Source organism: Heterodontus francisci, chromosome 2 (assembly GCF_036365525.1).
Source record: "Heterodontus francisci isolate sHetFra1 chromosome 2, sHetFra1.hap1, whole genome shotgun sequence".
Taxonomy (NCBI): Eukaryota; Metazoa; Chordata; class Chondrichthyes; order Heterodontiformes; family Heterodontidae; genus Heterodontus; species Heterodontus francisci.
The window spans coordinates 161,042,024-161,059,116 of NC_090372.1; the positions used below are offsets into that span (position 1 = coordinate 161,042,024).

At 44.3% G+C, this 17,093-nt stretch overlaps 1 protein-coding gene across 6 annotated transcripts in view; it reads left to right on the forward strand.

The window, feature by feature from the left end:
• adam22 (ADAM metallopeptidase domain 22) overlaps positions 1-17,093 on the forward strand; it is a 430,588-nt gene that overhangs the window by 122,983 nt on the left and 290,512 nt on the right. For all 6 annotated transcript variants that reach the window (XM_068013002.1, XM_068012995.1, XM_068013011.1 and 3 more), the window contains exon 5: positions 10,332-10,414. In XM_068013002.1, coding sequence (XP_067869103.1) covers positions 10,332-10,414 — 83 coding nt within the window. The remainder of the gene's footprint in view (positions 1-10,331; positions 10,415-17,093) is intronic.

The following is a 17,093-nucleotide window of genomic DNA, read 5'->3' on the forward strand; positions in this document are numbered from 1 at the left end:
CATGACTGCAAAGGATAGCCCTTAGCTCCAAGAAGCCACCCCTCCATCTGAACCAGTTCAGTGAACAGTGGTGGCAGCCAGGATTGGCACAAGACCCAGGTTTCATGGCAGCTACCTGAGAAGTGGTCACACATTTGCTGCTAGCATCTGCGGTGTTCACATACCAGCTTCACCTAGATTGAGAGGGCTGCTTTAATGATGATGTCTGCAGGTGGTAGCCTGGCAGTAGGCCTGATGGCCACATGAGTGCTGTCTATGAACATTACAGCCTATGGTGCCAGAACCAATGGCCCTCTGGGCCTGGCTGTGAGAGTCCGTTCTGAAGCGGACATTCTCACTGGCGCTCTAGTGCAGGACATTGGTGACCTCCCTGATGCAACAGTGACCTACTGACTGTGTGACCCCACAAAGGTCTCTGGTGGCCCCTAAAAGGCTGCAGAGGCGTCAAGCTTGAGAACCATTGTCGCTCTGAGGAACAAAGGCATGATATGTCCACCGGAGCCCATGAGCCCATGGTCATCCTTGAGCAGGGCACAGAGACATGTCACCACCCTCTCTATATGTGCAATCTCCTGTGACACTGGTGCTCTGACATCCAATGGCATGTCGTGTGAGGCCTGTAGATGCCCGGCAAACGTAATGCCAAGCTCCCCTTGGGGACTGCTGCTCACGACTGGGGGCCTCTACATGGATCGCACCTGCCTGTTGGTATTGCCTCTGGCGCAAACGGATCCTCACGTGCAGAGGATCACACAATGTAGGATGAGCCATACCTATTTCCATGTGATAAATAAAGTTGAACCCTGCATATATTCGAAGGTTCCTAACAGGGCATAGATTGGTGTTGACGTGTACATCAGCTGCTTTCCTGGATCAACTATATGGTATGCCATGGCATTGCCCATCTTGGCCAACACTCAGTGTGACGCAGTATGACCACATCAAGATCCTATCAGCTGAATCGATTGTCCCCACTATCCATATAACCTTAATGCTCCTGCCCTTTCTGGCACCCTCCCCACACACAGGGTGCCTAGTGTGCGTTGCCCTCTCATAAACACAGAGTGTACACTGTTAACGGAGGGATGGTACACGGTACCTCCCTTCATGCCAGCACAGCTTTCCCTCCAGTAATCCCAGACCCCATCCCTGCACATCCCCCCCTCCCTCCTCCCTTCCAGAATGCAGAGTGAGACCCCGGAATAGCAGAACTTACCTTCGCTAGCGAACTACTTCTGCCTCTGAGGACCTGCTGGCTTTTCAAATTGTGAATGGGACGGCACCCGACGGCCGCCCATTCAGCGAAAAATCCGTGTCAGTGGAGAGGCAGCGGGCTGCATAATCAGCAAAGGTAAGTACACTTTACCATATGCTAATTGTGGTGCCGCCGCTATGCTGGTAATATATGGCGGGCCCTTCTTGATGTCACGGGTCGAGGCGGGCCTTTCCCGCAGCATTTTACTGGCCCCCGCGCCGTGACTCGCAGCGTCGAGGGGCCAGTAAAATTCAGCCCTATGTGTGGGAATCCCAATTTCTGGGTTTCCCTGAACTTCCTGACACACCACCCTCCCATTCAGTCAGGTAAGCAAAAATTCAGCCCAATGTATCCGTTGTCAACATTATTTGTAATTTCCGCACAATTGTACTGTAAAGGTTTTGTTTACCAGAAAACATATGGAAAATGTCTGGGTGATTAGGCCATTACTGAGTTACAATCATAGATTATGATACTGAGGTGCTGATATTAACTCCTTGTAGGGCGGTGGTTGTTATGGATGAGTGGGTGGGTGGCTAAAGAGGTGAGTGTGAAACTCACCCACTGTCACAGAAATGAGGGTTTGGCTATTTTTACTCATGGGCCTCATTCAAATCTCATTGTTCCACATGGGAAGTCATGAGAAGTGACGGTAAATTGCATAGCATAGCAGTCACTGAACACATGATAAGTGTTTCAGTGGACATCTCACCTTTGGGAAGGGAAGGGAGTCTGTAGTAGGGGTGGTCTAAGCTTCCCTTGTGGGGCCTGAAGAAGCATTCTTGCTTCTGCTGGTCCCACAAAGGAAAGAAAAAGAAACATTATTTGCCTCTTCTTTCCATCTGGTGCTGACTGAACTTCAACTGGCACCAAAGCTCCAGTTAAAATTGCAGTCAGGTCCCAATGACCATGCCAGCTTTGGGCGGGTGACCTTGCTGCCTGCTCAGGGCAACAGGTTAAAATCTATCTGGCAGGATACTGGTGGCTTTCTGGTGGGTAAATAACCTGGGTGAATTTAACTGCTTGCCCATTTTCTGTCAGGTAGGCAGGATTAAAATCACCCCTGAATCTATTTTGGTCTGATGCTTCAAGAATCTGGGTTGAGGTGAACCGGATAAACAATGATCAGTTTGGCGAGGATAATTTGTCTCTTTTTCTGTGATGAGGGAAATAGAGAATGTTGGCACCATATTCCCAAAGGCAAGGGCAAGGTAATTGATCTTCAGCTGACACCTGACAGCTGCACACAGACTGAGACAGAACAGCAGTCAGTGAATGGAGCAGTGCTGAGCGGAAATATAATCTTAGTAACTATTAGGGATAAATGGAACATTATGTATGACCCTTGCCAGATGTTTTCTGCACACATAGTCATTAAGAGAAAGAATAACTGTTTCGACATCAAGTAGAAATTTTTAAAAAGCATGCCGCAGAAATTTGGAATATGACCTGGAACAGTTCTGGAGAAGTGTTTCATCCAAAACATAATTGATCTTTCTCTCTCAGCACTGACCTGGTGTGCATTTCCAGCATTTTCTGTTTTATTTATGCGAGGGCTTCCTACTGATTGGTTACTTTCTCACTTCCTCCTTGCTGTCTCTTCCATCAGAAAAAGATTGGCAAGATGTTCATGCTCTTGTCATCTGGACTATCATGTTTAACTCTTTAAATAGTTCAGTGATCAATCTAAAATAAATCATTATTGGATCAATGAATTTCCTCACAAAAGTACCCTGAGAATAATTTTTAACATATAAAAAGAGATTCAGTAAAATAACCCTTCTTACCTTCTCTTGACACTAATGGCTTCTGCTCAAGTGCTTATTGATTTGTTGTCTCTGGTCCATTACATGCCATAACTTAGGCTGAGGAGCCCTGTCGTATTTGGGATTGAAACATTGGGCGGAATCTAAGCCCCAAAATGGGTGGGTTGACGTTGGGTGCGATATTAAAAATTTAATATTCTCAAACCTGCCTCCAGTCTGTCCACTTCTGGGCTTAATGGAGACAGGGCAGGCAACCAAGCTGCTCCCAGGAGGCGGGTTGGCCAACTAAATATTTTAATGAGGCTGGGAGACTCTCATTTAACCTGCTTTGCAGGTTTAACTGGCTTCCTAGGCCTCGAGATACCCAACAGCTGAAAGAAGCTGTGGACAGCTATGGGGGAAAGTAAGTGCTTCTCCCTCCACCCCCCCCCCCCCCCCCCAATCTGACCCCCCTCCCATACACCATTGCCCCCCAGATTTGCAACCCCCTCCCCCTTCCAGGGTCAGTGATCCGATCCCCCCACTCCCCCATGCTCCCACTAGCTGCAGTATGCAATTTACCTTTGGCTGCAACCTCCTCCAGAGTGCTCACTGCCTGACTGGAGGCCAAGCCTCTCAATCAGGTTGACTTCTGGCTAGTGAAGCTGTCAAAGTAAAACTCTACATGCTGTGGAGTCAAAGCGTATGGGAAACATCCAGTTTTCCCGACAGAAACTTGCTCATCCCCAGCCTCCCCTCAGCCTACACAGCCCACCCATGTCAATATCCAGCCTATTGTGATATATTGGTGAATAATTATTTTAAATATTCAGAAGTTGGGATGTAGTTAGATAACATTTGTTTTCAAATTATAAAATACCTGCATTCATAATAAATAGTCTAGCCTTAACAACGAAGCAGCATAAAATATACCAGTGAACCAGTGACATAAGCTGTAATACCAAAAGACTACCAATGAAGAACTCGTGAGTGCCACAGAATTAACCAGTGAAATTGGTCACATTTTTTCAAAATTACTTCATTGTTTGTTCCTGTAAATGACATGCGTAGTTCCTGAACACTTTCCTGCCATGTAAATTACCATCATGCTGTGCCAGCATGCTTTCCTGTTATGTTGACACCTATCCACTTTTACTATTTACATACTTCTGATCGAGTCCTTGCTAGTTTCCACCATCAAGGTACGTTCTCCTGTGCTTGTCTCTTGTTTCTCCCAGCTCCCTCTAGCACCTGTTCCTGTCGTTACCAAAAACTGCAGCTGGACCGTTCCTGTAACCAGCTTCCCAGAATGGCACCGCCCCTCCCCCCATGCTACCCCTCCCCAAATTAAGACCGGCGCAGTGGTTAGCACCGCAGCCTCACAGCTCCAGGGACCCGGGTTCGATTCCGGGTACTGCCTGTGTGGAGTTTGCAAGTTCTCCCTGTGTCTGCGTGGGTTTTCTCCGGGTGCTCCGGTTTCCTCCCACAAGCCAAAAGACTTGCAGGTTTGATAGGTAAATTGGCCATTATAAATTGCCACTAGTATAGGTAGGTGGTAGGGAAATATAGGGACAGGTGGGGATGTTTGGTAGGAATATGGGATTAGTGTAGGATTAGTATAAATGGGTGGTTGATGGTCGGCACAGACTCGGTGGGCCGAAGGGCCTGTTTCAGTGCTGTATCTCTAAAAAAAAAAATAAAAAAATAAATTCATTCCCACAGAGACCAAGAATGAGCTTTAAATTGATTTCTTTGGCCTCCTTGTCTCGGGAGACAATGGGTAAGCGCCTGGAGGTGGTCAGTGGTTTGTGAAGCAGCGCCTGGAGTGGTTATAAAGGCCAATTCTAGAGTGACAGACTCTTCCACAGGTGCTGCAGATAAAGTTGGTTGTCGGAGCCGTTACACAGTTGGCTCTCCCCTTGCGCTTCCGTCTTTTTGCTAATTAAATGCTTTTAAAAGGCACTTGAACATATTTAAAAGCACATAACCAACATTATTTGGTTCTTGATCACCACCAGGAATGTGCCAGTTTGTCATTTGGAAGTGTGACTCACCACTGTGACTGGGAATCCCCCTATTGTTTAAACATAGAATAATAGAATCATAGAACGGTTACAGCACAGAAGGAGGTTATTCAGACATCAAGTCCATGCCAGCTCTCTGCAAGAGCAGTTTAGTTAGTCCCACTCCCCCACCCTTTCCCTGCAGCCTTGCAAATATTTTGTCTTCAGGAGCTTATCCAATTCCCTTTTGAAAGCAACAATTGAACCTGCCTCCACCACACTCTCAGGCAGTGCATTCCAGACACTAACCACTTGCTGTGTAAAAAAGTTTTTCCTCATGTCACCTTTGGTTCTTTTGCCAGTCACCTTATATCTGTCTTCTGGTTCTTGACCCTTCTACCAATGGGAACAATTTCTCTCAACCTACTCTTTCTAGACCCCTCATGGTTTTGAACACCTCTATCAAATCTTCTCTCAACCTTCTCTTCTTTAAGGAGAACAACTCCAGTTTCTCCAATCTATCCACATAACTGAAGTTCCTTATCCTTGGAACTATTCTCGTAATTCTTTTCTGCACCCTCACTAATACCTTTATATTCTTCCTAAAATCCTTCTTTGGCCTCCTTATCTCGAGAGACAATGGGTAAGCGCCTGGAGGTGGTCAGTGGTGTGTGGAGCAGCGCCTGGAGTGGCTATAAAGGCCAATTCTAGAGTGACAGGCTCTTCCACAGGTGCTGCAGAAAGATTTGTTTGTCGGGGCTGTTACACAGTTGGCTCTCCCTTTGCGCTTCTGCCTTTTTTCCTGCCAACTGCTAAGTCTCTTTGACTCGCCACACTTTAGCCCCGCCTTTGTGGCTGCCCGCCAGCTCTGGCGAACGCTGGCAACTGACTCCCACGACGTGTGATCAATGTCACAGGACTTCATGTCGCGTTTGCAGATGTCTTTAAAGCGGAGACATGGTCGGCCGGTGGGTCTGATACCAGTGGCGAGCTCGCTGTACAATGTGTCTTTGGGGATCCTGCCATCTTCCATGAGGCTCACATGGCCAAGCCACCTCAAGCGCCGCTGACTCAGTAGTGTGTATAAGCTGGGGGTGTTGGCCACCTCGAGGACTTCTGTGTTGGAGATACGGTCCTGCCATCTGATGTCAGGTATTCTCCGGAGGCAGCGAAGATGGAATGAATTGAGACGTCGCTCTTGGCTGACATACATTGTCCAGGCCTCGCTGCCATAGAGCAAGGTACTGAGGACACAGGCTTGATACACTCGGACTTTTGTGTTCCGTGTCAGTGCGCCATTTTCCCACACTCTCTTGGCCAGTCTGGACATAGCAGTGGAAGCCTTTCCCATGTGCTTGTTGATTTCTGCATCTAGAGACAGGTTACTGGTGATAGTTGAGCCTAGGTAGGTGAACTCTTGAACCACTTCCAGAATGTGGTCGCCAAAATGCAGTGCCCATAATTGGACACAATACTCTAGTTGAGGCTGAATGATTGTTTTATAAAGGTTCATCAGAATGTCCTTGCTTTTGTACTCTATGCCTCTATTTATAAATCCCAGGATCCCATATGTCTTTTTAACCATTTTCTCAACCTGCTCTACCACCTTCAATGATTTGTGCACATATATCCCCTTTAAAATTGTAACCTTTAGTTTATGTTGTCTCTCCTCATTCTTCCTACCAAAATGCATAACTTCACACTTCTCTGTATTAAATTTCATCTGCCATTTGTCTGCCCATTCCATCTATGTCCTCTTGAATTCTACTATGACTATCCTCCTCACAATTCACAATACTTCTAAGTTTTGTGTGATCTTCAAATTTTGAAATTGTGCCCTGTACACTCAAGTCTAAGTCATTCATATATATCATGAAAACCAGTCTTCCTCATACCGACCCCTGGAGAACCCACTATATATCTTCCTCCAGTCTGAAAAACAACCATTCACCATGCCTGTCTGTTTCCTGTCACTCAGCCAACTTTGTATCCATGCTGCACACTCCCTTTTATTCCATGGGCTTTAACTTTGCTGGCAAGCCTATTATGTGGCACTTTATCAAATGTCTTTTGGAAGTCCATATACACCACAAGCTCAAGTGCAGAGTCATCGATGCAAAGTCTAGGCTGACATTAATGCAGTACTGAGAGAGTGTTGCACAATCAAAGGTGCTGTCTTTCAGATGAGATGTTAAATCAAGGCTGTATTTGTCTTTCAGTTGGATGTAAAAGATCCCACGGCACCATTCAAGAAAGAGGAGGGTATTCCCCTGGTATCTTGGCCAACACTTATCCCTCAACCAAACTTACTAAAAAAGACAATCCGGTCATATATCTCATTACTGTTTGTAGGACCTTATTCTGTGCAAATTGGCTGCTGTGATTTCCTACATTAAGACTGTGACTACACTTCATAAAGTATTTCACAGGTTGTGAAGTGCTTTGGGTTGTCCTGAGAATGTGAAAGGTGCTAAATAAATGCAAGTTCGTTTTTCTTTGTGGGCAATTAGGGGGATGGAGTCTCCAGATATATGTATTGCCTCTAAAATGTGTCTGTCATACATTATAGATCCAAACAGTTTTCAAGAGAAAGAAAGTGACTGATTTCATAATGTAATTATCAGAACTTGGAGAGAAGCCAGCTGTGGTGGCTGGAGATCTTTTTGACAGGCGAGGCATAAGCTATATGGCCACAAAAACCTATTATGACAAAATTGGATCTTCAGTCCCCAAATGCCCCATGTTTAGTTTGAAAGGATAACCTTTAAAAACTTACTGGAAACATACCCTTTTGCCCGAGTCTTCAGTCAACTTTCCGAAATCCCAGTCATCCCCTCTCCAAATCTCTATTGTTCAGTCCAGTCTTCTCGTAAATCATTCACCGTTCAATCTGTCTCCTCGAAATCCGCTATCACTTATTCAGTCTCTTTCCTAAATCATTTACTGCTATGCAATGTTCACCGACAATGTAGCCTGTTAACTACTGCACTGCCCATTAACCACTTAACATTTTCATACCAGGAAGTCTGAAATTCCCTCGATGTCTTCACATCTTCCCTGTTAGCCTGTCTTGTTTCAGAGTTCTACCTTTCTTTTCTCACGATCTAAGAGAAAAATCCTTTTGTTAAAACAATATTTTTGTCCGTTTCCTCTGATGCCATTTTGTAAGCAAGACATCAATTAAAATCTCAGAATTCTTAATCTCTGCACACCTCCTCCCTAGGCAATCTATGAGTTTGCCAATTCAAGTTATCCTGTTACCATGGCTAAGGACCCTTCTTCCACGTACGATATCCTTCTGTAGTTTGAATGCACTTATTGAACATTACCTACTTATCAAAGTTAAGAAAATAAATCAGCTGAGCTGGCAGGGGGAAACTCATCCTGGGAACTTTCCCACGGGATATTGGACATCTTGTTATGGTGTCCAGTGGGAAAGGATATAAAGGTTCTCACCAGTGCATTAATCACCATTGTGAAGCATATATGGGGAGCACAGTGCCCGACATTGCAGTGCTAGCTGGGATAGGGCTATATTCATAACAATTGAGATTAGTGGTAATCTTGCCAACCACTTGTACTGCCATCTCTGTCCAGCTGACCTGCAGCAGGCTAAGGCAGTTGTCCTGCATAATTGGTAAGTTAATGTGCCAAAAGCTGTAGAATGATCAGCGTGCTCATTTCTCTGACATGCCTCCTTTCAGTGAGCAAAGAAGGCTGCCAAATTAACATCTTCATAAACATTTCTGAATGGTGGAAATCTCACCAAGAACACTGCACAAAAAAGGTACTGTCACCATTGTTACAAAAAAACTTCAAAGGCTATTTGAGTTCCCACAAAACTTCCCTTCCATTCAAAGCAAAAAGAGCAAATCCAACACAAGTCCTGGCAAATTGTGGGTGGTGCTTATTTGAATAATTTTGAATTAAATCTGGGGGCTTAGTGACGCTAACACATGAAATGGATGTGAGCACTTCAGTAAGCACTTAACAGGAAGAGCCTGAATTTCAGCCCTGGCCCAGGGTTTTCACTTCCATTTTGCCACTTGCACATCTGCAGTTTTGGCACATGCGGCTGGGGATTTGGTCCTTTAATGTGTAAAAATGTAAGATGATGCATATTGGAACATGAGCTATGACTTGTGCCCACAACAGATGTGTGTCCATTGAAACAGGTGGAAGTGACAGATTGGGTGTGCTAATTGGCCATTTGCTGAGAATCTCATTATGAGAAAAGGTGACTGAGAGAAAGCATAATTAAGATTTTTAAAGACCATATAATAAAGCTGTTTATTCAATTAAATTGTGGTCACGATGCTAAATAGAAGATTTGACTAGAGACTGGGAGATTTTGTTTCCTAGTTACGAATTCCTCCATCAAAAGCAGGTGCTGCATCGACTCATTTAAAAAGGAACTGGTTGAGTATTGTTTAGCAAAGGACCGAAAACTATAAAAGTATTTAGAGACATCAATGATTCAACAAAAGAGGAAACACTGTGGCTGTAGTCCTGTTGGAATTATGGGAAGAATATGGATTGCAATATTAGCACAATATACTGCACTTCTCTACATTATACTGGGTCAGAAAAAAGTTTTAAATGTTCCTGTGGTAATTTGTCTCATTAGAGGAGCTTATATGAGTTGAGGAGAAGGTACAAACTGGAAAAAACAGGCTTGATACGACAGCTGATCTTTTCTCGTTTCATACTTCCATAAACCTTGAATTTATATCAAGAGACATAAAGTTTAAATGCCTGGAATTCTTCTCCCCTTTTTATAGCCAAGGTGTGAAGCCATTTATTTAAAATTGGTTAACTTGTGCTGTGATGTCAGGAGATTGTTCTTAACATTCATATCAATGTGCTGCATGCCTTCAACTACTTAAAATTTCATGGCCAATGTTTATATTTTTAATTCTATAATTGTGCTGCCTTTGTGCCTATATCTTGTTTTATGCTGAGACTGAGGGATAGTCTGAGCTGTTTACATTTTCATAACAGTCATCAGTACTTTCTTTATTAGCTGAAAGGAATCTCACCTTGCAGGACAACCAGTACCAAGTCCATAGCATTAGTATCTGATATTTTTTCCTGCAACTACCGGAAAAGTAGTCTTTTTGATATATAAATGATGAAATTTTCCACCTGAATATAGCTGATTATTATATATGTCAAACTGTGATTTAGATTAATTTGGGCAGATATAACCAAAAAATCTAGTGTTAATTTTGTAATTCGACATTTTAGTGTTGATACTGATGGTTTCCAGTGAAATCTCTAAATGTACAGAGCATGATGCATAGTGACATTAATTCATTTTAATTACAGGGTGGAGAACACTGTTATTACCATGGCAAAATCCAAGGAAATGCAGAATCCGCTGTGGCCCTTTCAACATGTTATGGCCTACAGTAAGTTGCAAGACATTTAGAATTTTCATATTATTTTAAATTGCTTTGTTCTGATCTCATCCTGGCAAACATAGAATTTATAGCATAGAATTAGTGCAATTAGTGTGGGGGATCCATTTGAAATTATGTTGCTTATGTCAAAGTTTTGCTCGTAGGGGAAGGGGGTGAGAGGAGTGGGGAGGTGTTTTGATTCTTATATTCTGCTCTGTGATGAATTGTGAAGCCGTTGAAGTTACTTGATCCTATCCTGGCTTCCGTTTTCCTTTAGTATGCAGATCGGGGGAGAAATCTGTTTGTGTAGCACCTGTCAACTTACATTGATTCCCTGAGGGCAGGCAGCAGACATTTCTAGGTATAATGAGGCTGTGTTAATTTCCTGAGGATTTTTTCCTGAGCTTATGAAAATCTCAGTTAAAATGTAATTCATTTCATTCCCCATCTTCTTTAAGACTCATGGATGTAAGTTAGCACTTAGTCTATTATAAGAACAGTTAACAATTTTAGAACCAAATCCATAATTTTTACTAATGTTCACATTGAGCTAATGTCCACATCGCAACGCTCAGAGCTCAGGGACCATTTTGAGAAATTGTTCTAATCACTGTGCCATAAAAAAATTACATCAATTAGCCATCATATTTTGTATAAATTACACTTCAATGAGTGATGATAAGTTGCTCATCTAAAAAGATAAAACTGAGTAGAATTTGAACTTATCAGAATTTTGTAGGTTTTACTGTAATTTAAATTCAATGCAAGAGATTTATAAATTGGATAAAGGGAAGAATTTCATATGCATGTTTAAAGATCTAAAAATTCTCTTTTCATTGACCAAAATAGTTCTTTATGATTTAATTGGAAAGCATAGTGAGCACTGAGAGAGCTCTGAATATTCTCTTTACATGGCATTGCAAAAGCAGTGTTCTTGAAATGATACATTACAAAGGGTTCATTGTAAAGGTTCAAAGATTTAAAAATAACAATACTACTGCACATAGCAAGAATTCACATTTAAGACACTATCATTGTTTCTCCAAGCAAAATCTTATAACCATGCCTTAAGGGAATGTTAGCTAAAAATTAATTTTTACATGTTTAACATGTGTATGATGATTTCTTTCTTCTTCCATTCACCCAAGCTACAAAGTTGAATATAGTGGGCTGAATTTAACGCCGCAATTGAGGGCAGGCCTGGTGGCGTGGGGGGGATGGAGAATCGCAACGCAACCGCCCACCCGGAAATCTGGCATTATGACATCAGTTTCGGATTTTGTCAGTGGCGGGGAGAGACAATGTCGGCATTGCCGCCGCAAAGCACCAGGAACAAAATTGCTGAAATGGCAATTTACATGCATTAAAATATAATTATAAGTGATGTAATGAGTGATTTTGTGAATGGTGGGCAGCAGTCAAGCGGCTCCGGATTCCCAACTGATGAAAATAGGTAGCACTGAGGAGAAAGGCTTCAGTGCCACGACGGGTAGGCAGATTTGAGCACTGCTGCATAGGAGAAGAGGGGGTTTGAAGGCCAGTGTGGGACTGTGTTGCTGTGTACTCTGCAAGGGGGTCCGGGGTCATGGGGGCTCTGCAAGGGGGATAAGTGTGAGTTGCGGGGGTGGGGTTGGGTTTCGCGAGGTATCAGTATAGGGTTAGCAAACTGCTGTGTGATGGGTCTGTTTGCTTACGCTGCTGGGTGGGCCAACATCAAGGTTGGTCCCTGAACTCCATCAGCGACTGCGAGGTCGGAATTGTCACATCCTCAGGTGCCAAGGCAGAGGGCTAGCAGGGTGAAGCAATGTGCGAAGGAGGCAAGAGACAACTTCATAATGACTCATTTACAGTCCTCCTCGTGTCCATTCACAAAGAGTGAAATAAAGGCTCGTTTTAATGCCTGAAGTATGTCGGCTCTGCTATATTTGTGGTCCGTATCTTGCGAGCGGCTGCAATGCATGCTAGTGACCATGGGAGACCATGTGTTAGAGGACTGTCATCACATTGGTATGTTAATCAGGGCTGTGGTCACACTGGCACAGTTCTAAGTGGGAAGGTGGAGGTCAGCAGTTCACAATTAAGGCATAATAGCACAGAGCTTTCAGGCAATGAAGCATAATGATTGGAACAAAGGATATTTTAATTATCTACAACAAAACATATATGCTTCACCCATGGCACTGTAAGTGTGGCTATGTGCTCTTTTTAATACCTTTGCAGGTGCTGCTCTGCAGTGTGATACCTGCAGCAGCAGCTGGGTTGGAGGCAGGCTACCCCCTGGCCTGTGATGACTTTGGGCACGTCTCCTTAGGCTGCCTGTGGCCTGCACAGGCGCAGGACTCTGCTCAGGCGTCATGGCTACTGGAGCTGGGCTCACTGGCGAAGGGGCTGAGGAGCCGACGTCCACACTCTGGGCACCCTGAGGGGAGCCCCCAGATGGGGATCACAGCTTCTCCTCCTTCTCCCTTTGAAGGCTCTCTTGAGCCTCCCTACTCACCAGAGAAGGACTAGAAGTTGGATAACGATCCAGGCTCTTGTTTCTTCTCTTGCCTTGCCATTGCTGCGTTGAGCTCATGGCCAAGGTAATGGTGTGCAGGTCTACAGACATCTGTAGGATCTGGCTCTCCATGAGAGTCGCCACCCTCTCATTGGAGGAAGCCATGCGCTCATAAGCCTGAGACATGGCAGTAGTCATGGCATGGATGAACTCCTCCATCATCCATTCGTGGCTGCGCATGACCTCTGGCATCACCGCCAAAAGTTGCCTTATCTCTGTCTGCAACTCCAGCATGGCCTGTGCTGTTGACACCAGAGGCTCGTCATCATTCTAGGGCTGAGCTTAGGCCTGGCAACCCACAGTCCTCTGAATGTTGGAAGCCTTGGTTATCTCAGTCTCCACCAGCTGCCCGGGTGCGTTGCAGTGTTCTCACCAGCTTGTGACCCTGATTCTAATGTCGAGTGGGTACCCACTGAGGTGAAAGTATCTGCGCTGGTGGAGGGTGCAAGAGAGTCATGGGATGGTGCATCCTCTGAGTGTGCATCCTTGTCAGAGGTGGATGACTGTCCTCTTGTGGTTGCGGACCCCTGCAAACGCCAACCTGTATGACAGAACACAAAAATATATGGGTTAGGCTGCGTATATCTCCTGATGCCAACCATGTGTGATGTGGGTCGCCAACAATAATGTGAATGCCGACAGCAGTCAATACTCATACTCTTGCACAGGAGTCCCCGTCTTCCTGTCTGATAATGCATGGCCGCCCTGGGTGCCCGCCAGCTCCAAGGCCTGTTCCTTGCCAGAGGGAGTGGGCACAGATCTGGGAGTCCTTTGCCAGTCCGGGCAATCTCCCTCCTGTTATGGGCCATCTTATCCTGCAAGAGGAAGGAAGGAGATCATAGAGAATGACAGACAGTTCTGATCATGTCAGCCCCTCTTCCCCTAATGGGGGATCTGATATCTCTCATGCCAACACTTGCAGTCAGGAGAGTTAAAGGAGGTGAGCTATGAAGGAAGATGGCATGTGGCCAAGAGACAGCCATGTATCTGTCAGGAGGAGACAGAACCCTAGCCACTCAGCCAATGCCGCAGCACTGCGACCTTCCCCATGTTGCACAACCTCTCGCGTAGTCACATGCAATGCTCAGAAAGGAAGTTGATGTGGAACACGCAACTTGAACGCAGGAGGTCATTGACACTCTTCCTGCACTGGACCCAGTTCCTTTGGGTGACCCCATGGCTGCTGACTTCCTCTGTGATCTCCACCCAGGCTTGCTTGGTCAGGCGGGAGGACCTCTCCTTGCCATTGTGGAGGAAGAGAACCTCCTGCCTTTCCCTTGCAGCCTGGAGGAGAATCTGCAGGGAGGCATCATTGAACAGTGGGACCACCCTGTGTCATGCCTTGGCCACCGTCTTCTGCCTCCTCGTTGCATGGTGGGGTACAGGAACCAGTCAGACAGAGTTTTAGGCTGCACAAAGCTGAAAATGAATCCAAGACAGGAGTGAATGCAGGGCTGGCAGCCCTTTAAATATGGTGCCAGTACCTGTTCTGGAGACATCAGAGGTTGTAATCAATGACTTGCCTCCCACCCCCACCACATGATAGGGGGAGTCCTGTGCCTCCCTAATGCAAAATGACTGCCCGTCACGTAATCGAGGTGGGGCAGCTGCCCATGTGATGAGTGGGAACAGTGCCTTTTTCTGGGCCCGCCGCCAGGACCAGCAGCAGGCTCATTAAATTCTAACCTAGTGGCAGCAATCTGACTGTAAAATACAGTTTAATTTTGTGAGCACAAACAGGGCAAACTCTGAAGAAAATAATACTACAAATTACATTTTCAAACAAACTGTTTCTAAAACTTCCTGGAGTTCAATTCCAGTGTGTCAGCTGCTGTAGAGGTTATGAAATAAAACTTCATTACTCATCTTTTGAGTAAACATTTTGCTGTAACTTAGCATTTGGAAAATTGCAGTTTTATCTTAGTGGTGTTACGATCAGGAGGGGTCACAAGGCTCCCCTTTTGCCCTTCTCTTTGCTTGACCACAGTAGGGTTGATTCCTTTTAAAACAGTGGATGTGCTTACCACTTCAGTGAGTGTTTTACTTTTTATCTTTGTTGTGTTCATAAAAGAACCAATCGGACAGGTTTTCTTGAGTTTAAACAAGAACGGGGTGAGTTTCTTGTACTTAACCAAGAAGTAATTAACTACGCTACATTTCACTCACACACGCACATGAGAATAATACACAAACAAATAGATTGCAGAGTGATAAGGAACAGTTTGGATTGGATGAGAATCCAGAACAAGTAAAAATAATATACAACAAAAACAAGAAATGCTGGATTCACTCAGCAGGTCTGGCAGCATCTGTGGAAAGAGAAGCAGAGTTAACGTTTCGGGTCAGTGACCCTTCTTCGTACAGTTTGTGGGGTCTGGTCATTCTGTTGTCTTCCAGCTGAAATTGTGACCTTGAAGTCTCTGGCTGGTAGAAGTGCACTCTGTGGCTGGCCCACCTGGTTCAGGTTTTTCTTGGAAACCGATTTGTAGGTGGCTTTCTTCCCCAGGGTCTCAGTCTGTAGAAATGGTAGACTTGGATGGTCCACAGTTGCAGACAGGTTTCAAAACTTGCTGGAGAAAAAGAGACAGAGAGACACGCATAGTCCCACCGGGGTCTTGTTTGGTTAGCACTCCAAGCTTGTCGCATTCGAAGTCTCAGGAGCTTGTCCTTTTGCAAAAGACTGCTAATTTTTCACAGATGGGGAGGCGATCACATGATTGTGTAGTGTCCTCGTTTACAATTTAATTAGATTCAAGTCTAGGAATTATCAAATAAAAACAAGAAATGCTGGAACCACTCAGCAGGTCTGGCAGCATCTGTGGAAAGAGAAGCAGAGTTAACGTTTCGGGTCAGTGACCCTTCTTCGGAACTGACAAATATTAGAAATGTCACAGGTTATAAGCAAGTGAGGTGGGGATGGGGCAAGAGATAACAAAGGAGAAGGTGTAGATTGGACAAGCCCACATAGGATACACATTAGGAATTCTCAATCTCTCTCGGGTCTCATTGTTTCAGTGTTAAACCCCTGGAGGTACGTCTGCACTGTTAATGTTCCAAGATGGTTCTGAATATTTTGCCATTAGAAGTGAAGCATGAAGCATTGTCCTGAATGTAACCTCATTAGACATGCATCTCCGATTTGATGTTCAGGAATGTGAGGTATTTCAGTGCAAATTGTGGTGATCATTTTGGCTGCCAGCTTTTTAAAATGTAAATGTAAGATCCCAGCTTTCCTTTTTAAAAGTTTAATGGAGGTTTCCTCCATGAGCATGATTTCTTGACAGTGTGCTTGGACGTTTATATTTTTAACCATTTTCTATAGTTAATTTTAGCTATATTTTTACAAATTAAATTGGTCAATGAATGAATTAACGACCTGCAATTAGGAATTGTAATCTGAAGTATTTATGTTCAGTTTTTTAAAATGTAGTATGTTAAAAAAAATTGGCAAGTAAAATGAAGGAAAACGCAAAGATTTTTTATAAATAAATAAATAAATAAAGAGCAAGAGGATAATTAAAGAAAGAGTAGAGTTTATTAGGGAACATAAGGGGAACCTGTGTGTGGAGGCAGAGGATGTTGGTATGGTTCTTAATGAATACTTTGCATCAGTTTTCACAAAAGGGAGAGACAATACAGACATTGCAATCAGGGAGGAATAGTGTGAAATATTAGACAAAATTAACATAGTAAGAGAGGAAGTATTAAGTGGGTTTAACATCTTTGAAAGTGGATAAATTCCCCAGGCCCAAATGAAATGTATCCTAGGCTGTTAAGGGACGCAAGTGAAGAAATAGCAGAGGCTCTGACCATCATTTTCCAATCTTCTCTGGCTACAGGCATGGTGCCAGACGACTGGAAGACAGCTAACAATGTACCATTGTTTAAAAAAGGAGAAAGGGATAGACTGAGTAATTAGAGGCCAGTCAGCCTAATCTTGGTGGTGGGACAGTTATTGGAAAAAATTCTGACGGACAGGATAAATCTTAGTTTAGAAAGCCACAGATTAATCAAAGACAGTCAGAACAGATGTGTTAAGGGAAAGTCCCACATGCAGACTGGTCACAAAAGTAAAAGCCTATGGGATTCAAGGCAAAGTGGCAAGTTGGATCTAAGATTGGTTCAGCTGCA